At 39.7% G+C, this 23,823-nt stretch overlaps 1 protein-coding gene across 4 annotated transcripts in view; it reads left to right on the plus strand.

Moving 5' to 3' along the window:
• myo7aa (myosin VIIAa) overlaps nucleotides 1-22,320 on the plus strand; it is a 72,549-nt gene extending 50,229 nt beyond the window's left edge. For all 4 annotated transcript variants that reach the window (XM_061718814.1, XM_061718817.1, XM_061718815.1 and 1 more), the window contains 17 exons: nucleotides 319-436; nucleotides 837-963; nucleotides 1,040-1,209; nucleotides 5,420-5,610; nucleotides 5,791-5,915; nucleotides 6,692-6,849; nucleotides 7,078-7,231; nucleotides 7,358-7,513; nucleotides 10,208-10,313; nucleotides 10,445-10,558; nucleotides 10,848-10,935; nucleotides 11,749-11,855; nucleotides 11,962-12,147; nucleotides 13,661-13,777; nucleotides 17,565-17,648; nucleotides 17,743-17,862; nucleotides 19,307-22,320. In XM_061718814.1, coding sequence (XP_061574798.1) covers nucleotides 319-436; nucleotides 837-963; nucleotides 1,040-1,209; nucleotides 5,420-5,610; nucleotides 5,791-5,915; nucleotides 6,692-6,849; nucleotides 7,078-7,231; nucleotides 7,358-7,513; nucleotides 10,208-10,313; nucleotides 10,445-10,558; nucleotides 10,848-10,935; nucleotides 11,749-11,855; nucleotides 11,962-12,147; nucleotides 13,661-13,777; nucleotides 17,565-17,648; nucleotides 17,743-17,862; nucleotides 19,307-19,399 — 2,214 coding nt within the window. In that variant the 3' untranslated portion in view covers nucleotides 19,400-22,320. The remainder of the gene's footprint in view (nucleotides 1-318; nucleotides 437-836; nucleotides 964-1,039; nucleotides 1,210-5,419; nucleotides 5,611-5,790; nucleotides 5,916-6,691; nucleotides 6,850-7,077; nucleotides 7,232-7,357; nucleotides 7,514-10,207; nucleotides 10,314-10,444; nucleotides 10,559-10,847; nucleotides 10,936-11,748; nucleotides 11,856-11,961; nucleotides 12,148-13,660; nucleotides 13,778-17,564; nucleotides 17,649-17,742; nucleotides 17,863-19,306) is intronic.
• The last annotated feature ends 1,503 nt before the right edge of the window (nucleotides 22,321-23,823 follow it).

A 23,823-nucleotide genomic window follows, 5' to 3' on the forward strand; every position in this document is an offset into this window, starting at 1 on the left:
GTCGGAGCTTCCACCATTTTTTCGTAGCGGTGTATCGCGTCATTCAGGCAGCCAATCAGCACAGTGCCTCGTTATCATAGCCCCGCCCACTCAGAATCCTGCATAGATAATGAGGTTAGAGACTGTGAAGATAAAGACATGGCTCAGAGGTTAAATTTCTAATTTATTTAGCAAAAACAATCAAAAGCTTGTTTTTAAGACATTCAAGGCCTGTTTGAAATAGGTATTAGAAGCCATAATAGGTCCCCTTTAAGAACAAAAGATAGCAGAAAGCTTCATATTTGTGTCTGCTCTCATGTAAATGAACATCTGCTTCAGGGCATCTACACTCAGAAGAGGTTCGACACGCAGAAGGTGAAGGAGGAAGTGGTGGACTTCGCCCGCCACAAGTGGCCACTGCTCTTCTCTCGTTTCTACGAAGCCTTCAAGTTCTCAGGTGAGAAGCATTTAAGTTCTAACACGTTGTTATAGACAACGCTTTGCTTGAATTACTTTACCAACAAATACAACAAGCTTATATGTACAAATTTATGAGATGATTATTGATACACTGAATTTAGGGGAAACTAAGCAATAAAGGCTTGTAGATGGAAGAAAAGGGACCAAATTAAAAGCAGATTATCAAACCAAGGATAAAGATTAACATCATTTCACAGGTTGATCTTGTTTAAGAGCTTTCGACATCTCTGTTACTCCTGAAAACAAAACAACAGCAAATACAACAAACATTATTCTGAATTCTTCATGATGAAAATTCAGAATAACGGTCCTATTTTCTGTATAGGGGGGAAAAGAGAAAGTTTAGAGCAAGTTAACGTCTGTTTTCTGCCTCTCAGGTCCTAGTCTGCCTAAGAACGACCTGATTGTCGCGGTCAACTGGACCGGGGTGTATTTTGTGGACGAGCAGGAGCAGGTCCTGCTGGAGCTCTCCTTCCCAGAAATCACTGCAGTTTCAAGCAGCAGGTGGGGACATTTTCCCTTTTAAGTTTGGCGAGATGTCTGTAAAAGTCACAGCCACCACATTGTGGTCTTCTTTCAGGGGAGGGAAGCTGCAGAGTCAAAGTTTTAACTTGGCCACCATCAAAGGAGAAGAGTACACGTTCACCTCCAACAACGCCGAGGACATCCGGGACCTGGTGGTCACCTTCCTGGAGGGCCTGAGGAGGAGGTCCAAGTTCGTGGTGGCGCTGCAGGACAACCCCAACCCTGGTAAATCCTCAGATGACATCACTAGAGAGAGGGAGATTTGGTTCACCTACACAGGATCTCAAACAGCTGCTCTGTCCTGCAATTGATCACCTGTTTCTGATGAGTTCTACTGTTCACTAAATTATGTAATAAACAGTGGTGGGTAGAAGAGCCAAAAATTTTACTCAAGTAAAAGTACTGTTACTTCAGAATAATATGACTCAAGTAGAAGTAAAATTGATTAACCTAAATTGATTAAAATTGATTGATTAACAACCTGATTAACAACCTGAGATACGCAGACGACACAACACTGCTATGCGAAAGCAAAAAAGACCTCATGGAACTACTGACCCACGTGCAACATCTGAGCGAAGAAAAAGGGCTACTCCTGAACACGAAGAAGACAAAGATCATGGTGCTGGACAAGAACCGGACAGATTTCAGCAATTTCATGCTCAATGGAGAAGAACTGGAAGAGGTGAAGAGCTTCGTCTATTTAGGATCCACCATCACAACGGAAGCTAACTGCATGGCAAAAATCAGTAGAAGACTGTGCATTGCCCGGAGCACAGTGGAGAAACTTACACCAATATGGAAGACAGAAGTCAGCAAAAGCCTAAAACTGCGCATAGTCAGGGCCACAGCTTTCGCAGTTGCCACTTATGGCAGTGAATCTTGGTCTTTTTCTCAAAGAAAGCAACACAGAAAATCAAAGCCTTTGAAATGTGGACATACCGACGCCTGCTGCGTGTGTCATGGAGGGAGCACAAGACCAACGACTGGGTTCTAGAACAACTAAGAACAAACCCAATGCTGATGAAGCAGATAAGGAGGAGAAAGATGAAGCACTTCGGCCACACCATCAGACATGACAGCCTGGAGAAAACCATCATGCAGGGCATCACGGCAGGGAAGAGAGCCAGAGGGAGACCGGCAAGAACCTGGGAAGTTGACCTTACCAAATGGACGGAAGAGAGCCTAGGGGCAGTTACAAGAATGGCCGAAAATCGGGATCTGTGGAATGCTACCGTCGATGTCACAGCAGCTCAACCAAGAGCCACCTGACCCAGAGAGAGAGAGAACTAAAAAGTAGTCATCCAAATAATTACTTGGGTAAAAGTAAAAAAGTACTTGGTGAAAAAACTACTCAAGTACTGAGTAACTGTTGAGTAACGTCTGATTTATTTTTTTAACACAACCATTCAAACAGACAAAAGTACAAAATAATCATCTTCAGGCAAATTAAATCAATACAATAATAAAATAAATTACAATTAATAAAAAATTAAAAATTGCTTAATTAAAAATAAAAGTAAATTCAAGTATTAAAGTACTTGAATTTACTTCAAGATTATTTTTATTTAATCCATAGATAATGGATTAAATAAAAATAATCTTGAAGTAAATTAAAGTAGTTTAATAAATAATAAAATAATAACAGAATAAAAAGATAAATTAAGCACAAGTAGCACAAAATTTCAAGCCTTTGTACTTTTCTTTTTTAACCAGGCTCCGCAGGCAGAACTAGAACAAGCCCAGAAACTCTGTGTGTGTTTGAGTCTGTGTAAATGTGACAAAACATGCAAAAACAAACATTTTTCCCAAAGAATCACCCTGTGATGTCATGAGATTGACGCGTACGTGGATAAAAGGGATAAAAGAAAAGTAACAGCTCAACGTAGCCTAATGTAGCGGAGTAAGAGTACTGTTTCTTCTTCACAAATCTACTCAAGTAAAAGTAAAAAGTATAGTGATTCAAAACTACTCCTAAAAGTACAACATTTCCCAAAACTTACTGAAGTAAATGTAACGGAGTAAAAAAAACCCAGCTCTGGTAATAAATACACACAGGGTCCAAAACTAACACCAACCCAACTGCCAATGGCAGGTAAAGTTTCTGTTTTGACTATTATCTCTGGATGAATAACGTGTGTTTGGCCTACACTGGGCAAAGTAAAGACATGTTACTGCCGCCCCGGTGCCTGAAGCCGGGTTGAGGGGAGGGAAGACGACTCGGGAGGCGTAACCGGGTGGTAACCTGACGGCCCGCTGGTTGGTCGGCCTCGCTGGCTTCACAACATCAGAGGAGCTGCCTGATGCAAGAGATGGAGCGGGCAGAGGATCCCTGCTGAATAACAAGAGGGTTTGTGGAGCCACATTGCCCAAATATGACCAGCAATCTCCCTCAGCCACTCCTGCTGTTGAGTTTGCTGACCGCAAATAACTTCTTTCTGAGGCTCTTTAGTTTAATGACCTGAGTTTAACCTCTTCAAAAGACCCGTTGGTCATTTTGGCATCCAGGTCCTGAGGATGAGGACCTCCTCTCTTGTCATCCACAAGTCCCTCCCACGACCCGCCACCCCCACCCCGCGGCAGTCCTGACCGACGATTAAGTGTACCCTCAGAGACGAGTTATTGGCGGGGCCAGCTACACACGCACCCCTGTGTCAATTAATAGCCCCTTTTACACTGATGGATACCCAGCGTTTGACACTAGAATCTAGTGCAGGGGTCGGCAACCCGCGGCTCTAGAGCCGCATGCGGCTCTTTAGCGCCGCCCTAGTGGCTCCTGGAGCTTTTTCAAAAATGTTTGACCTTTTTTTTTTCCTTTTTTTCTTCTTTTTTTTCTTCTTTTTTTCCTTTTCTTCTTTTTTTTCTTTTTTTCTCTCTTTTTTTCTCTTTTTTTTCTTCTTTTTTTCTTCCCTTTTCCTTTCCTTTTTAATCTCGACATTTCAACTTTTTTCTCGAAATTTTGACTTTTTTCTCGACATTTCAACTTTTTTCACGAAATGTTGACTTTTTTCTCGACATTTCGACTTTTTTCTCAACATTTTGACTTTTTTCACGAACTTTTGACCATTTCCTCGACATTTCGACTTTTTCCTCGACATTTCGACTATTTTCTCATAATGAAAAAAAAAACTTCCCCCAGTTATAGCTAATATAGATACATGCAGCATGTGTTGCCTTCATTCTAAGGGTTATACATACAAGACTGGCCGGTCGTGGTGAAACTGCCGCTCCACTTGTCTGGTGAATCAGAGAGATGATTTCAGACTCTGGGTACATATTTTTTATTTTTTTGATCTGAAATTTGAACCAGATTGGATTTTCAGAAAAGAGTTTAACAGAGGTTGAAGAACCACCTCCTTCTACTGAACAGCAAGAAATTCTCATCTGTCCTGTAACAGATGATCATCCTCGTGAGAGAAACCAGAGCTGAGGGAAACGCTCCTGTTAATTATTCCATTGCTTCAAACTGAAATCTGCAAAACTCCAGGTTGTCTTTGCCAAACTGCTAAAAACTGAACCGGTGTACGTTTTCATTAAGGAGGCACATGATGTCCTTTCTGCAAAAGGCGACACATTTTCCTGAGACATTAATTGTGACATTGTTCAGTGAAACTAATGCAATAATAAAGGGTCATGGTGTGTTTCTTTTTTGAAATCACAAGGACAGCTTTATTAAAAAGCTTTATTTAAATCAAATGCAAGATGATGTAAAACTGTATTTAAATAAAAAACAGGAAAGTTGGATAGTTCTCTGATCTGGGACAGTGATGTAACAATATATATTGATTTTATTTATCGTGCAGCCGCTTTAAGCCATCCAGTTCATAGTCTAAACTCTAAATTATCCAGTAATCTTGTTATTCAGCTTAATGTGATGCAAGCAATAGTTGTTTAGTTATTATATAAATAGTTTGGTTTCGTTTAAGGCAACAACAGAAGAACATGTCTCATAAGTTTGAGGTTTATATTGTGATCAAGTTACTTTGAGTGTTTTACTGGTATTAAGCTGTAGAAATGTCATTTTGAACAGTTGGAAGTATTTCTGTAGTTTTGTCCTTACCTCTAAATATGATGGTGACTTAAAGATGATTTTAATAAAGTTCATTTTGTCCATGGCTTTACAATTCAATTTGCTAATTATTTTTGTCGGACAAGAATTTTTAGGTATTTTAAATACCTGACGTGTTTCGGCGATTCCTTTCGCCTTCATCACAGGGCGAAATGAAAGCAAAAGGAATTGCCGAAACATGTCACGTATTTAAAAAACCTAAAAATTCTTATCTGATAAAAAGAATTGGCAAATTAGACTTAAAGATGGTTGAATGAATGATGCAGAAGCTTATAGATAAGGATAGATATTGGAGAGATGAGGGGATGACCTGAGGAAGACCTTTCAGTCGCCCCGGGTCTAAACTGTGGCGTTCTCGTCCCACAGCCGGGGAGGAGGCGACGTTCCTGAGCTTTCTGAAGGGAGACCTGATCGTGCTGGACCAGGACACCGGCGAGCAGGTCCTCAACTCCGGCTGGGCTCATGGCATTAATGAACGAACCAATCAGAAGGGAGATTTCCCCGCTGACTGCGTCTACGTCCTGCCCTCCATAACCCGACCTCAGCAAGACATCGTCGTGAGTAAACACACACCTGAGCTATCTACTGAACATTCTGATAGTTCAGCAGATCAATCTCATCTGGATTTTGAGGGCGGGGGGGGGGGGGTGGGGGTTATGTTTTAAACAAACATCAGAAACGTGTGATAGAAGTGATGAGCATCCTTTAACGTAGCCTGATGTGATCCTACCAATCAGGCTCTGGTAACCATGACGCCAGACCAGCGGCAGGAGTCGGTCCGTGTGTCTCAGATCATCCTGCCGGAGACGGAGGGCAGATTGAAACCCTACACACTAGAGGAGTTCTCTTATGACTACTTCAGGTACACCCATCTTTCAAAAACAAAAACAAAAACATGCATCACATGCAGTTCAGGAACAATCATACACACAAAAACAAATAAGGGTTTTATTTACCGTATTTTCCGCACTATAAGGCGCACCTAAAAGCCTTTAATTTTCTCAAAAGCCTTATAATGAAGTGCGCCTTATATATGATCATTACGGTAATTTCTGTTACTGTAGTGTACAGGGGGATTGTGGGTAATGTAGTCAGGGGGATTGTGGGTAATGTAGTTGGTGTCGCCGAAGTAACGGCGCTAAAAACGTCAGGAATCGTCACAGACGTTCAAGACAACATAATAATGGCGACTTTGACGAGACAGAGCAAAGCTGGTTTTTATTTTGTTAATAAAGTTTGACATACGGTACTTTTCTTGTTTTTTTTTTTTTGCATTTGCTGTAGGATTTTGTAGCATTTCCTGTAGCAGCTCCATCAGGTAGATACGTAACTCAACCCCAGCCACTATAGTACAGTATTTTACCATATATTTAGTGCGCCTTATAATGCGGTGCGCCTTATATATGAAGGGTGAGCCCATTTATCGATGGTGCGCCTTATAATGCGGTACATCTAACTGCCTTTAACCACACCCCCAACATTAACGTCTCACACTGCAAGCAGAAAGTGTATGTTTTACTTTGACTGCCTTTTTCAAGCTTTTTTCTTATCTTCAGTCCCCTCTACTCTTTGATACTTCAGTTTTTTATGATCATAGATTTCTATTGTGCTCAACTAGTCATTAACGCTTTCCCCCAGGCCTCCCCCCAAACACACTCTGAGCAGGGTGATGGTCACCAAGAATCGTGGGAAAGATAAGTTGTGGAGCTGCACCCGAGAGCCGCTCAAGCAGCCGCTGCTGAAGAAGGTGGTGAACCACGAGGAGCTGGCTCAGGATGCATGCATGTCCTTCATAGATATCCTCCTACAAGCCATGCCTTTGGAGTCAAGCAATAAAGTCAGGAATTCAGATGTTTTCTGCAGCAGATCTCACAAACGCTTTTATAAGATTTCTTTCTTTCTTTGTGTGTGTTGTTTTTAAAGTTACTCAAAAAAGCAGAACATTTGCATTTGTTGACTTCACAAGATCTTTTTTTCTATGAAATGCACATTTCCAATTCCACAACTCCTTGACATGAACCTACCTATGATGAAGTACATGGGCGACTACCCGTCCAAGCGAACGCGCTCGGTCAACGAGTTGACCGATCAGATCTTTGAAGGAGCGCTGAAGGCCGAGCCTCTGAAGGACGAGATCTACTGTCAGATCATCAAGCAGCTCACCGACAACCACGTGAAGTACGTAAGCCCACATCCTCAGCAGCGTCTGAACCTAGATTTTTAGGAGATGAATCCTGTAAAGCTTCATTGGAGGACTGGTGGAGCTCTCTGGAGAAGCTGAGCGTGAGTTTTGTGCTGCTGCAGGTACAGCGAGGAGAAGGGCTGGGAGCTGCTGTGGTTGTGCACTGGTCTGTTTCCTCCCAGCAACGTGCTGCTGCCTCACATCCAGCGTTTCCTGCAGTCTAAGAAACACCACCCTCTGTCTGGAGACTGTATGCAAAGGCTGCACAAAGCTCTGCGGTAAAACCGGACACGCAAACCCGCTTCCACGCTGGTGCTGAATCAGATTTTTACTGAATCTTTACCCTTCGTTGAAGAAAAGTACCACAATTTAAAATCCAGTAATAATAAAGTATGTTTGATGATCTATTTTTCTTTAGACATAATTTAGTCATGAGAATAAATAGGAATGGGAATTAATCTAATCAATACTAACTCAACCTTTTCCAAGTTTAGGGACCGAGCAGCTTCTGAACAGGTCATGGACCTCCTCATACAAAATAGTGTTCTTTATATAAATCAGTCTGGTTTCAGAAAGGACGACTCCACTGAAACTGCTCTACTTTCCGTGGCAGAAACCCTGATAGCAGCAGGAGCAGCGGATCCTCTAAGCCAGGGGTCGGCAACCCAAAATGTTCAAAGAGCCATATTGGACCAAAAACACAAAAAACAAATATGTCTGGAGCCGCAAAAAATGAAAAGTGTTGTATAAGCCTTAGAATGAAGACAACACATGTTACATGTATCTATATTAGTAACTGGGGGAAGATTTATTTTTTCATTATGCACCTCGAGAAAAAAGTCAAAATGTCGAGAAAAAAGTCGAAATGTTGAGAAAAAAGTCGAAATGTCAAGATTAATGTTGAAGTACAATCTTGAGACAAAAGTCGAAATGTCAAGAAAAAAGTCGAAATGATGAGAAAAAAGTCGAAATGTTGAGGAAAAAAGTCGAAATGTCAAGATTAATGTTGAAGTACAATCTTGAGACAAAAGTCGAAATTTCGAGAAAAATTTGAAATGTCGAGAAAAAAGTCAAAATTTCGTCAAAAAAGTCGAAATGTTGAGATTAATGTTGAAGTACAATTTTGAGAAACAAGTCGAAATGTCGAGAAAAAAAGTCTAAATTTCGCCTCTGATACAGTTGCCACAACATGCTGCTATCTGTTCTCTCAAACAGGATCATTCTTAGTTCCTACCTTACCATCATTTTAAGTGTTAGCATGGGCAAACATCTTCCTTCCATCACCTCTCCACAGGGGTGCCCCAAGGCTCAGTACTGGGCCCCCTCTCTGGACCAGATTATTCATTAACACAATTTCTCATATCACTGCTATGCACAGCTATGCCTGTCATTCCCACCGGACGACCCCACAATCTCTGCACGAGTCTCAGCATGCCTTTCTGGAGGATGGCCACCTATAACTTAACCCGTCCAGGACTGCAGTCCTGGTTATCCCTGCCCATCATTCCTTCAGCCTTGATATTGACACAAATATTCACTCTTCTACTAAGACCTTACCTGACTCAATATCCGACTCAGTTCCTGGTACAGGCCACAGTTAAGCCCTCCGAGCCGGGATTCAGGCTTGTGCAATCAAAGATCTTTAAAAAGGTCCAGAATGCATTGGTGCATCTGGTCATTAATCAACCCAGACGGACACACGTTTCACCTGTTCAATGAGCGTAGCTGGCTACCTGTGGCTGCTGGACTCAAACACGTCTTCGCAGCACTTAGCTGCACAATGGTGTCTTATCTGCACCTTCTGTTGGATCTACTGTGATACAGTGGTTGGATTTTATTCCCCTTTTGTAAATCGCTTTAGACAAAAGCATCTGCTGAAATGATTCCATTATCACCTAATTCTTTAGACATAATTGACTGACTTGACTTTTGAATTGACTGTTTTTTTATTGCTTTTTTTGCAGCAATGTCTATTTTCAAGGTCTAATTGTAGACAGAGGTGTCTTCAGTATTCACATTCATTACTCAGGTAGAAGTATAGATACTAGAGTTTAAAAATACTCCTGTAGAAGTTGAAGTATCAAATCAAGTTTTTTACTCAAGTAAAAGTATAAAAGTACTGGTTTCAAAACTACTTAAAGTATAAAAGTAAAAGTAATGTAAGGGGGAAAAAAGCCATTAAGGACAAAAGCCATTGAAAATGAATGTATCTTAGTATAATGCAAATATATTAAAGAAGCATATATGTGTACTATTGAGCATTAACATGTGTTTCAGAGAGCAGCAGATATGATGACTAGTTGCCTATAAGTATTGTAATGGTGCAAAAAGTCAAACTTCAGAGGCATGTTATCATTTATCCTAACCTTTATTGGAATGTACATCCAAGTTTAGTTGCAGGAATCTGAGGGAACGGATGTAAGAACAAAACTGGACAAGAACATCTGAAACAACCACAACCAAATTCACTCTATCCGGATGGAGCAATTTAACTGGATAGTTTTTATTTAAAGGCCGAAATGAAATAGAGTAACAAGGCTGTTTTTAAAATGTAAGGAGTAAAAAGTACAGATAATTGCGTGAAAATGTAAGGAGTAAAAGTAAAAAGTCGTCTGAAAAATAATTACTCCAGTGAAGTATAGATAACCAAAATTTATACTTAAGTAAGGTAACGAAGTATTTGTACTTCGTTACTTGACACCTCTGATTGTAGAACATCCAAAAGAAGCATACAAACAGGAGTATAGCAATACAAATAAATATTCTTTTACCTTCTTCAAAAATTTTAATTAAACGTCCTTTCAAATGTCAGATATTGGATAAGAGAAAATGGTTTAATTTAGCACCTTTTTATGTCTGAAAGTACATATTAAACCTCAGTTGAAGCCGTTAGGGAAACATTAAATTAGAAAGAAAATAAGAAACATTTCAAACTGTTGTAATCTGATCTGACCTTGTTGCTCTGATCGCAGTAATGGATCCAGGAAGTATCCTCCTCATCTGGTGGAAGTGGAGGCCATCCAACATAAAACTACACAAATCTTCCACAAAGTGTACTTCCCTGACGATACAGACGAGGTAACACACACACACACACACACACACACACACACACACACACACACACACACACACACACACACACACACAGAAATGTTATTTTTGAACCCCCTCTATTGTAACGTGTCTGTGTTTTGTGAAACGTGCAGGCGTTCGAGGTGGAGTCCAGCACTAAGGCCAAGGACTTCTGCCAGAACATTTCCACCCGGCTGCTGCTCAAGTCTTCCGAAGGCTTCAGCCTCTTTGTGAAGATCTCAGACAAGGTCAGAGGTCACGGGCTGTTTCACAGCTTTCAGCAGGGGATCAAAATGTCCATCAGGGTCTTTCAGGAAGCTCAGGACACAGGAACGACAGATGAGTGAAGTGTTGGGGGAAGAAAAATGACTGGTTGGTTCACCTGGTGCTCAGTTAATGCTTCTAAGTTGTGTACATAAAAACTAACCTTTTAAACTTTCACTTCAACCATAACCATGAGGAACTGAGTTCTTCATGAAACGTTCTTCATGTTTGCTATTTTTTAATGGATGTTTGATGTGTGTGTTTGTTCTGCAGGTGATCAGTGTACCGGAGGGAGACTTCTTCTTCGACTTCGTCAGACATTTGACAGACTGGATCAAGAAATCTCGACCGGCCAAAGAAGGTTGGTACCTACTAGGGCTGGGCGATATGGACCAAAAGTCATATCTCGATATTTTCTAGCTGAATGGCGATACTCGATATATATCGATATGTTTTCTGTGTCATAATTGGGGTTTCCCCCAAAGCATTATAGCATAGCATCTCTGTTAGCTTCATTTTTTCTGAGGCAAACCCTTAAAAAAACAGTCAGTTTTAATACAAAGCCTCGTGCCAAATGTCACACAGGTTCCTTTATTAACAGAGGTCTGCACAATATCAAAATGTATAAAACAAATGAAATAAAAATAAACTGCCTGCATATATAGAATAAAAATGCTTCTTGAATAAAATAAAACAAATATCCCTTTCCTGCATAACAATTAAATTAAAATACACTGTGCAATTAATACAATGTAACAGTAACAGGCAGACTTTTCCACTGAGGTTGACAGTTGTGCAAATAACAAAACATTTGTGCAAATCTCAAATAAAACATTCAAGTCAATTTGTCACAAAATAAGCTATATCAAAATCATTAAAAAAAAATGTTTTTTTTAATTGATATAAACAATATTGTTTCGTAACATATCACGATTGAAAATATATCGATATATATTAAAATCTCGATATATCGCCCAGCCCTACTACCTACAGATGTTCAAGCATCCACATCATCATGAGTGAAAATACTTGAACTATTATGAGTTATACTACGATAGTGAGGATTTTCAAAGAAACCCAGTAGGGGTGACAGGTTTCCACTTTAGCCTGTGACATAATAAAATACTGGGTTTAAGCCTCATCGCTGATATCCTTCTTCACTCCGACTCTGCAGGAATCGTTCCCTCTCTGACTTATCAGGTGTTCTTCATGAAGAAGTTGTGGACCAGCACCGTTCCAGGGAAAGACGCATTTGCTGACTCTATTTTCCACTATTACCAGGTCAGTTGCATGAAACAGGTGATGACTTTTACCCATAAACGTATTATTATTATTAACATAACTGATCAAATCCTGCATCTGCAATGAAACTCCTCACTGTCACCAGGAGCTGCCTAAATACCTGCGCGGCTACCACAAGTGTTCCCGAGAAGAGGTCTTCCAGCTCGCAGCGCTCATCTACCGTGTCAAGTTTGAGGACGACAAATCTCACTTTCCTACAATTCCCAAGATGCTCCGAGAGCTGGTTCCCCAGGACCTCATCCGCCAGATGTCCCCAGATGACTGGAAACGGGTACAACTGCAAACCTTCACTGATAAAGCTTGTTTTTTCTTTTAAATAGTGCAGTCACATTGCTGCCTTTATTTGTTCCGTCCCTCTTTCTCCTTCTATCTTAAAGCAGCACAATGTAACTTTCAGCTTTTGTTGAGTTCTCCTTTGGACAAAAGCGGTAGTGCTTTACCAGAAAGAACACTACGTTTCCCATGAGCACCAGCGCGTACTGCCGGAAAACCCCCGTCCCCGTCGCATGCATTTGATAATACGCTCTGGTTTTGTTCTACGGCACCTTTTTCCTGTCACGTTTTTTAGAGGGACTTCGTCATAAATTAGTAGTCCGACATACTTACTGACAAAATAAAAAAATACTTGTGAATAACTGAATGTTTTGCAGATCAGCCCTGCACAATTTTACAGTTCTCAGGAAAAATATTAGAAATGTTCTATACATTTTCTTTGCATTGCATTCTTTCCTCTAGTGCTGTAATTCTATTCAATTGTATTATTATTTTATAAAGCTTCCTCATTGCCAATTACATAATTTTATGATCACTATTATTATTCTGTGTCTGTTGTTGATATTGTCAGTAATTTTAGAATTACCAAAACCCAAGACGAATGTGAAAACATTCTGATTTTGATTCTTGTTGAACATAGAACTCTACATTTCCATTTGTATCATAACTGTGTCTTGTTTTATCCCCATAAATCCCCATCGGTTGGACATCCCTCCTCGTTTTAGGTTGAACGCCGGTGTCGTTCCAAAAAGTGATTGCCTGCTAGAATCTGATTTCTCCCCTGAAAATGGGTCTTTTTACCTGCTAAAAATTGATTGAAGGCCAAATACAGTTAATGAAAGGTTGTTTCTACCTAAATATGACTTGATCTCATTCTTGAGCTTCATAATCTGAAAATCTGATGTTTAAATGCTAGCGATCAACGGGCTGCTGTGCGCGCTCCCGCAGCCAGAAATCAGATTCTGGCACGCAATCACTTTTTGGCACGACACCGGGCCAATGTTTATTCTTGACCGGGCATTTAGCTTGTTACTCTCCCTCTTTCTTTTTTTCGCCTCCTCGGATAAAACCTTTATTTTCTTCGGATTTTTCGCTGCTTCGGCCATGATACCAGCTTCTGCTGAGCTCTGAGCTCCACGCCCCGCCCATTTTCATCTCGACTACGAATCATGAAGGAGGAGGAAGTAACGTATGCCGTAAAGCAGTCAAAGCCGTAAAAATGTGTAGTTTTTTAGTGTGGCAGGGTTCCTACCATGCACTTCAAAGTTACATAGTGCCAGTGAAGGCGATACAGACCCCTCAGACCATGACAGAGGTTCATTAAACCTGTTGTAAGTTGATGTACCATCACAATGACTCTGGAAATGTGATATTAAGGTGGAAAATTTACATAGTGCTGCTTTAAGTAAGCCCTTCCTGGCAAATGTAGTTGATTGGTGAAGTGTTTGAAAAATAGACGGTAAGCAACGGAGGGAGGAAGAGAATGATTAATGGAAGCTGTTTGATTTCAGTCTGTGGTTGCGTACTTCAACAAGCAGGCGGGTAAATCCAGAGAAGAGGCCAAACTGATGTTCCTGAAGATCATCTACAAGTGGCCCACCTTTGGCTCCGCCTTCTTTGAGGTCAAGGTAAGCATACCTGTCTCCGGCCGTCTCTAGTGCTAAGTCCAGGATGATCACACAGATATCCATGCACCTCAGAACAAGAACAGCTTGTGTAAACCTTTTCCAAAGTTATATCCAAGCACTTTTCAAGGATTTCCATAACCTGATCAGACTGCAAATTTTCAATTTAATTTAATTTAATTATATTTATATAGCCTCTATTACAATACAAGTTGTCTCTAGGTCATTTCCAGAGACCCAGAACATGACCCCCAAACAATTATTAGGTAAAAAATGGCAGGTAAAAACTCCCCTTAAAAGGAACCCTGGCTATTAAGACATGTAGGTCTTAAAAGATAAATGTTGGTATCAATTATAACAATGTGATATAAAAAACCTTGTTGATGTCTTCGTTTTTATAAAATTTGAAAATATAATTTAACTCGTAGGTCGCCATTGTTGTTTACATTCTGGGTAGTGACGTCAGACGGTGGCTCCTGCTAACCCCCGTACACTGTTTTACACCCAGAAACAGATGAAAACACAGCTAAACAGGTGACGGCGCACCAGAAACACAGATCAAAACACAGCTAAACATTAAGGTGACGGCGCACCTACAAAAAAGTAAAAAAAAAAAAAAAAAAAAAGAAAGTACCGCACCATAAAGCATGAACTATAAAAACACCATAAAACTCAGATAGACTAACCGACCACACGTTTCAACTAGCAGATAGCCGATGCTACAATAAAAACCCCAGCCAGATCTGGCGTCATTAAATAAAATAAAGATGTTCTTGCCTATTTGACGCGAAGTCTGCCCACCGGCGTCTCCATCCCGGCGGCGGCGAGAGCGGATGGCGGAGCGCTGCAGGCTGTAGAGCCACGGCTACGCCGTCTACGCAAGAGCCTACGGCGTAGACGGCGTAGCCGTGGCTCTATGAGCCTGCAGCGCTCCGCCATCCGCTCTCGCCGCCGCCGGGATGGAGACGCCGGTGAGCAGGATGCACGTTTGGGTGGGCATAGCCCACCCCTGCCCCCCCCCTAAAACCGGCTTCGGTGCTGGGTCCACCGTTTGATGACAGACCAGAGGCTGAGGGGACTGGCCCGGGACTTTGACGAAACGGGAGGGGCAGAATTCGCATCAAATAGGCAAGAACCTCTTTATTTAATTTAATGACGCCAGATCTGGCTGGGGTTTTTATTGTAGCATCGGCTATCTGCTAGTTGAAACGTGTGGTCGGTTAGTCTATCTGAGTTTTATGGTGTTTTTGTAGTTCATGCTGTATGGTGCTGTACTTTTTTTTTTTTTTTTATTTTTTTTTACTTTTTTGTAGGTGCGCCGTCACCTTAATGTTTAGCTGTGTTTTGATCTGTGTTTCTGGTGCGCCGTCACCTGTTTAGCTGTGTTTTCATCTGTTTCTGGGTGTCAAAACAGTGGACGGGGGCCAGCAGGAGCCACCGTCTGACGTCACTACCCAGAATGTAAACAACAATGGCGACCTACATGTTAAATTATATTTTCAAATTTTATAAAAACGAAGACATCAACAAGGTTTTTTATATCACATTGTTATAATTGATACCAACATTTATCTTTTAAGACCTACATGTCTTAATAGCCAGGGTTCCTTTTAAGAAGGACGAAACCTTGAGCAGGACCTGGATCATAAGGGGGGACCGGCCAACTGGCGATCAGCTGGATAGAGTAGGAAGAGAGGGTGAAGAACAGAGGGAGGAGAGACACAGATATTCAAAGGAACAAACACAAGACATTAGAAATTAATTAACTGTGTGCAAGAGTCAATCGCAATAAGTCAATCATGCAATAAGTTCCTGGGGGTAATAATCGATGATAAACTTAGGTGGAAATCACATATAAATAGTGTAAAATCAAAAAAGTCTAAAAACCTAGCAATATTAAATAAAACAAATTATTTTTTCTGTCAAAGAGCACAGTTTTTGATGTATAACTCACTCATTGTTCCATACATGACTTATTGTGTGGAGGTATGGGGTAACACCTATAAAACAAATACAAACCCTATTTTCCTGTTACAGAAAAGAGTTTTAAGGATAATTAATAGATCTGACTATTATAAACCAACAAATAATCTCTTTATTAAATATAATACTTTAAAATTCCATGACACAGTAGAGCAGAAAACGTATTTATTTGCCTTTAAAGCCCAGCAGAATCTGCTTCCAAACTACATTCAGGACCTGTTCCAGATAAAAGAAACCCACTATGACCTGAGGGGGAAACTCATGTTTGAGATGACGACAGCAAGAACTAATATTAAAAAGAGATGTACATCAGTTAAGGCTAGAGAAATTTGGAATAGTTGTAATAACAACCTAAAAATGTGTCGCTCTATCGTCAAGTTTAAGGAAATGTTTAAAGAAAATACTGTAAATAAATATAAAACACTATAACTATAAAGTATATTATCAAAAACATTCTAGAATGTGAAACGTCAATTTTATATTTTGTCTTATTTATTTTTGTCTTCTTTATGTATTGTTTGTTTCCACGGAGTAAAAGCTAATGTCTCATATTTATGCTGATCATAAGAAAAAAGGGTAGGCACTATAAGCTACGGCTTCAACCTACACCTTTACGGCAAAAGAAATGTTTGTTTTTTTTACCTTTTCATCTTGTTCTGCAAAAAAGTGTGTACAAGCCGAAATAAAGATTCATAACATAACATAACATAACATAACATAACATAACATAACATAACATAACAAGAGAACTAAGAGTTGTATGTACGTATGACGGATACATGGATAGTTGGTGGATATAAACAGGTGTAGACAGCAGACACTGAGGTGGTCGGGGGGGTGGCTGCAGATCAGCAGCTCTGGCCTGTAAACATGTACAGAAGAGAAAAGGGGGGGGGCAGACCAGCACAACAAACTAAAAGAACAATGGAGAGCGATGATGGTTATGAAATACTTCTAACTAGTAACTGAGGGTTGATCTGAAGAAAGGAAAGAGAAGAAAAGGAGGGTTGAGAGGCGCCACTCAGTGGATCATGTTGGTGTTGGAGAGCTCGATTAGGAACATAAGACGCTATCTTGAATTGGATTGTAAATGTTACATGGAGGCTAACACTGGAGAGACGTGGTCTCTCTTGATTCCTCTCAGCATTCACTCTGCTGCATTTTGGATCAGCTGGAGGATATTCACCGAATTACTTGTTGATCTTGGTAATAACACATTACAGTGATCTAGTCAAGACGATACAAACGTGTGAACTAGTTTTTCAGCATCACTTTGGGAGAGGATGTTCCTAATCTTTGTGATATTACAAGCCTGATTAAAATGCTGATTAACTAACAAATCCTGATCAAAATAACACAAAGGTTTCACGCAGTTGTCCTGGAAGCCCTTGCATTACCATCTAATGTCTTCCTAAGAATTTTGGCACCAAAAACAATAACCTCTGTTTTATCTGAATTTAGGAGTAAAGCGTTAGTGGACGTCCCGTCCTTAATGTCCCTAAGACATGCCTGAAGTTTAGTTAACGGTTACGGTACTGCTATGCGTATCATCAGCATAGCAGTGAACACTGATGCCGTGATTCTGGATTATACTTCACCAGGGCTGCATGTATAAACTGAACAAGATTTGATAGATTTGATTTTGATAGCATGTGTGCTACTCGGTCCAAGAGAGACATCAGGAAAAGACATGCACAAGTCAAGACTGTTTGATTTTGGTCTCATTTTGTCAAATGTGAAGCAATAAAAAATATGTTCACGTGTAAAATATGAGATGAAACATTTCCACATTGTGTCTTGTCTTCAGCAAACCACAGAACCCAACTTCCCAGAGATCCTGCTGATCGCCATCAACAAGCATGGCGTCAGTCTCATCGACCCAAAGATGAAGGTTTGCGTTCACACACAAACATTTGCGTTCCAGGCGTAACTGAGAGGCTCAGAGACTAAGTGAATAATGATCCTCTCTGTGTGTGTTCGTGCAGGACGTCCTGACCACCCACCCGTTCACCAAGATCTCCAACTGGAGCAGTGGGAACACCTACTTCCACATCACCATCGGAAACCTGGTCAGAGGAAGCAAACTGCTGTGTGAGACGTCGCTGGTGAGAGAACGCAGCAACAAAACATTAAGAAATAAAAATCCCAGCAAATAAGATATAAAGTCCAATGAAAATAAGTTTTCAGTGACATCTGCAGTCAGCGTGAGTAGAGCAGCCCTTAACTAGCACAGATACAGGACTGTCTCAGAAAATTAGAATCTTGTGATAAAGTTCTTTATTTTCTGTAATGCAATTAAAAAAACAAAAATGTCGTACATTCTGGATTCATTACAAATCAACTGAAATATTGCAAGCCTTTTATTATTTTAATATTGCTGATTATGGTTTACAGCTTAAGATTAAGATTCACAGAATATTCACATTTTTTGAGATAGGATATTTGAGTTTTCTTAAGCTGTAAGCCATGATCAGCAATATTAAAATAATAAAAGGCTTGCAATATTTCAGTTGATTTGTAATGAATCCAGAATGTATGACATTTTTGCATTACAGAAAATAAAGGACTTTATCACAATATTCTAATTTTCTGAGACAGTCCTGTACATGCGGTGTGATCCCCAGAAGGGCAGCAGTACAAGTACAATATCAAGTTTTACTTGATATTACTATATATTAGATATTTACTAGCTTTCTCTGATATTTTATATTAATGATCTCTAAACAACTTTGAGGAAGGTTTAGATTTAGATTTTTAGATTTATTTATTTTGCACAGTTAAACATTACACAAATAAAATGACCAACTTTACAAATTAAAGTGCAGGAAGAAGCGAAAACTCAAAGAGCTTATCAGGCGCCTCCACCTATAGTTAACATAAAATTTAATATCATACTTATAAAAACAAAATATACAAATGAGCAGTTAGAAATCTATAGATGATAGAAATTAAAGGAAAATTACAAAGAATTTACACAAAAGAAAAATGATCGGATAAATGAAAAACGATAGAGTACAATTTAATAATTAAGAAACAAACAAAAAATAAACCAATTAACCGAATGAACAAAAACAAAAAATAATTTCAAGGAGATTACACAAGACGATAACATTTTTCAGCACATCCATTACTTATGCTGGAGCAGTTCCATTTACAAAACAAAAATTAAGTGGTGTTTCAGACATCCTTTAAAACCTTGTACAGAGAAGCGTTTTTTTGCTAAATGGGATTCCATATATATATGTATTCCATAGTTTGACCCCCCTGTACCGTATTGCATATTTACCCCTGGTTGTAACACATGTTGGAGGATGCAGATCTAACGCTCGACGGGTTGCATCAGTATGGACATGAGAGTTTGTAGTAAAATAGTCTTTGAGGTGAGCAGGATTTGTTATTCTTGATCTTTAACTGCACCTTAGTTGAGTCTACATGAGTCTGCATTTAAAGAAATTAGCACAACCAAGCTGTGTTGTTTGGTCTGATTTATGCAAGAAAGCAAGATTTATCCAGAAAACAAATTCTGTGTGTGTGTGTTCCCACCTGCAGGGCTACAAGATGGACGACCTGCTGACCTCCTACATCAGTCAGATGCTGACCACCATGAACCGGCAGCGGCCCGGGCGCAGCCACAACAAGTGAACGTCTTACTGGCAGGAGGCGGCCGAGCTCCTCCGCCTGCTGCGCCCCATCGGCCAGCACTGCAGCTGGGGGCGCACCTTCAGCCACCAGCTGTGGAGGATGAGCCGCAGTCCTTCTGCTAGTTCGGAGGGGTCAAAACTCAGCCGAGAGAGTTCGGCCACGAGCAGCAGCAGCGACGACCCCGGCGAAGGTCCAAGCACCTGTTACCACGGCAACCCCGAGGAGGACGAGCCGTCCAGTGAAGACGACTACCTCTGACCTCCACGTCTTCAGGATACTACGTTCAAACACGCTCGCTTAGGAGCGTTCAGTCACATTTCAAACCAGCCAGGGCGGTTTACTCGTCACCATGACAACAGCAGCACCGTGTGAACAGGTGCATCCTCACACGATGCTCACCTTTAGTCATGACCTCAACACAAACCCATGAAATACTGACAAAACGGACAAACATAAGGACTACAGTTAGACAGCGGTGTGGCTGAAGAAGCAAGGCTTTACATTTCTGTCAGTGTTTATAAAAAAATATATATATTAACACCGAAGACCTGGTAACTTGGAGTTAATTAACAGGTTCTTTAATTATTCACATGACGAGCATCTTTTATTTATTCTTTATTTCATTCATTAAAAGAAAAACAAAACAGTTCAATATAATTACAACAGTCTTTCCTTGAATCAAAGGGAACAGAACGAAGACTAATCTTATTTTATCTCTCCCTTTTTCGTAAGAAATCAAGTTTAAATTAATGTACTAATAATTTAAAAAAATTACAAATTACACAATTAAAAAAAAAAAAAACACTTTCCAAAAAACGTAAACGTATCTTAAACGTATCTTAAATCACAGCTTAGACATTCCAATGTGCAGCTTTTAACCCGACGGAGATGAGGCCGATTCACATTGAGCTCCCATAGTAAACAAGTTCAACTTAACGTAAAAACAGATCTTAGTTCAGGTTAGAAGAAGCTTTTAGTCCCGAAGAGGAATCTGAGGTCCTTTACTGAACATACTAATGCAAATCCCAAGAAGTACTTTAGAAGAATAAAAGTAAATCCTGCTCTAAGTTGTAACATTGGTCATAAAGGAAGATGTCCAGATGTCCAATGTTTTGATCAGTCGGTGACAGTTTTCCATTTTCTGCTGCTGAACCAGATCATCGAGGGAAATATTGAGAATCTTTATCTTTTAAAAGAAATAAAAGTTTTACTTAAGTGTAATTTACAGATTTGCCCTTTAAAATTGTTCAACTCTATGACAGTAAAGCAGGTAATAAAATACATATTAAACCACAAAGTGCAACTAAGTCGGCTTTGTAGAAACCCTAAAAATGTACTAGTGTGTTTTCTCACAAAGTTTTTATAAAGTTTATAAAGTATGAGCATCAAACTGAAGACAGTCTTGATCCCTTTGCTCTGATCTTGAAATCAAAAAGTCTTTTATTTTCTTGACTATAATGATGTAAGGCCCAGACAGAAAGCAGGGTCATCATGACAACTGTCTCCGACGTAGATGTCCTTCTTGCCGGTACCTGCTGCACTTTTATATCTTTTAAGTAGTTTAAATGCTTTTTTTTTTTCTTAGTTTGAGTTAGGAATTTTTTTTCTGGCCTTAACCCGAAAGTGTAACTGAAGAGATCTAAAGGTGTTTATTTAAAACCACTGTGACAGTCGGGAACTAATGTGTTTTTTAATTTATAAGGTAACGCTATAGCCCTTTTATTAAAAAGTGTAAAATGAATGAAGAGTGTTCGGTTCAGCGTCAGCTCCTGTTTGGCCTTGATCCTAAACTTCTTGCCTTAATTGACCTTTGTGTTGAGACTACATTACCCAGAATTCCCTGTGCTTCAGCAGGTAGTCTCCAGTGGTAAGAAAATTTTAATTTTATTTATTTATTTTTCTTTAAATGGAAGCTTCAGTTTCCTCCCAGTGTTCATCAGTCAGGAGTGTTCATGTGTTCACATACAACTTTTGGTTTTATGTCCAGCAAAGGTGATTAAAAGTGATAAATGCAGTTTAAAATCAACAACTATGTGTTTTGATACTATTATCTGCTCCCAGGTTTAGATGTTTGTTCACTTTTCACTGACTTTATCAGCAAATAAGTGATCAGGTCCAGATAAAAATTAGTCTTATTTGAATCAACATGACTTTAAATCGGAAAAGAAGTAGTTTCTAAGAAAGATGCCATGCTTGATCCATCGTCTCCAGTTCATCATGACTCACCTGCACGGATCCATACGCCACTAATTAATGCTCCTATCCAGGAGTAACTGGAATAATAAGCAGGTTATTTAACTCTTTAACATAAAATCAGCTGCAGAGATTCTCTGCCACATTAAACCTGACTAAAGTTGTTTTTTTAAACTGTGCCAATGTAATCATGTTTTTTTGGTGTTGCCGTCTTAAAGGTGTGGATTTTTTTATTTCCTGTGTGTCCAGGACCCGAAGATCCTCTCAACTTTGTCTTGTATCATCACTTTGGTACAAATGTTAAATACATTTGTTCTGACTTTTCTGAGGTAAATAACTTTAAATGTATTTTACAGCTGGGACTCTCGTCTTGGGCAGCGTTCTGGCGTCCCGTTATAGTTGTGATGTGTTTATAGCAATGCCCTGAAATGTACCATCATTACTTAATTATCAAATTATAATTTACTTCCTGCAGGATGTTCAGGCGTCGGACTTATTCAAGCGCTGCAAAACCTTTTCCTTTTCTTTTTGCCTGTTTCTTTTCCCTCTTTCTCAAAAACTCATGAGGTGTAAGAAAATCATGAATGGAGCATAGATTCTTTTGAATTCATCACTGCGAGAGAGAATAAACCATCCAGCTGCCATAAACGTACCGCAGACCTTAACCGTCATAAAAGATTTTTTTTTTTTTCTGTTTAAACAAACTAATAAACTAAATATTTCATATATGGACAACAGGTTGTTTTTTGCTTTGTTTCCCCAATTACTTTTTCGTAGTCATGTGTTCCAACATCATAAAGGAAATGCGTTAAAATGAGCAACTGTTTTGTTTCAGTGGAATATTTTTGTGTAAATGCTGCGAATCTAAAAAAAATATGTTAAAATGCAGCAAAACAGTAACGGTTGTGTTTGTAGCTGTGAAGTGCCTCGTTACTTCAGCTGTAGAGGTTTCATAATCCTTTTAGTCAACAGAAATATGTGTGTCTGGTATCAGAACATAAGCCACTTTTTGGGGAATTTGTTGCCACACTTTTTAAAGCCACTCCATGGTAGCACATCTGGCCACGTGGGGGCGCCAGAGCACAGGAAGGTTCATGTGTGAACTAAGACTGAAGTGAACTCAGCAGATCTATACGCCCCCATGTGGTCAAAGGAGGTATTGCCACATAGTGGCTTCAACCTCCAAACCTCAGTCACACAAATACAAACAAAGGTCTTCTCTAATGTTTTAATGCAAGATAACAGAAGCATTTATAATCAGAAAAGTTACAGTAAAAAAATGTGAACGCCTCCATAAAAAAAAGAAAAAAAGCATTTTTAGTACAGCACATGATGTGAAACGCTACAGATATTAAACGAACAGGACATGACTTTGTTGTTCATGTTGTGGATCAGTTTTGAGAGACGCTGAGCTGGACAGCGTCTCAGGGTTTAAGCCAATCACAGGAACAGGTCCCGTCCAGGGTCCAAGCATGAACGTAGTTAAACCACTGAAGGGGCACGTGTGTAAAAACATGTCTCCTGACACGGAGAACTACTAAATTGGCTCAGAACTTCACAGGTTCTGCACTTGAATGTACAATAACACAAATAAAAAGGCAAATGATGTGTTCAAGCATCCAGATTGAGAAGCAGACATGTGAGACTAAAAGAAACTGGGTCAGGACACGTACACCTTCTTCTTTTATTATACTCAAAAAACAAGAAAATAGTTTTCATGCATTTAATAACTTTGTGAAGTCCCCAGTCCTGAGTGATGGCAGCAACACCTGCCAGCTCCAAGTTTCACCAGGTGCTTCTGCTTTTCTTTTCTCTACTTCTATTTCTCTATTTATGGTTCCATTGAAATTAATGTGAGTTTACTTGCATCATCTTTGTGAAAATAACATGCAGTACAGCATGCAAAGGTCACTTGCATGTGAAAGCAACGTCATTCAATAAAAAAAATAAAATAAAGTATTTATCTCGTACACTCAACAGTGATGGAGGTCAAACCTCTGCCTTTTATGGAGTAAACGAGATAAAGCAACGTTTTTATCTTCTATCCCGTACACCCAGCAGCATGAGTCAATATTCAGTGTTTTCTCCAAAAGTTTTTTGTTTTGTTTTTTTTTAGTTGGATGATAAAGGTTGAAGATAAAACTTTAATCTGGCTACACCAGCAGGTTAACCCTTTAACCCCCCCGCCCAAAAAAAATAAATAATATTTTTTCAAGTGTTAATCATGTGTC

Source organism: Cololabis saira, chromosome 4 (assembly GCF_033807715.1).
Source record: "Cololabis saira isolate AMF1-May2022 chromosome 4, fColSai1.1, whole genome shotgun sequence".
Taxonomy (NCBI): Eukaryota; Metazoa; Chordata; class Actinopteri; order Beloniformes; family Belonidae; genus Cololabis; species Cololabis saira.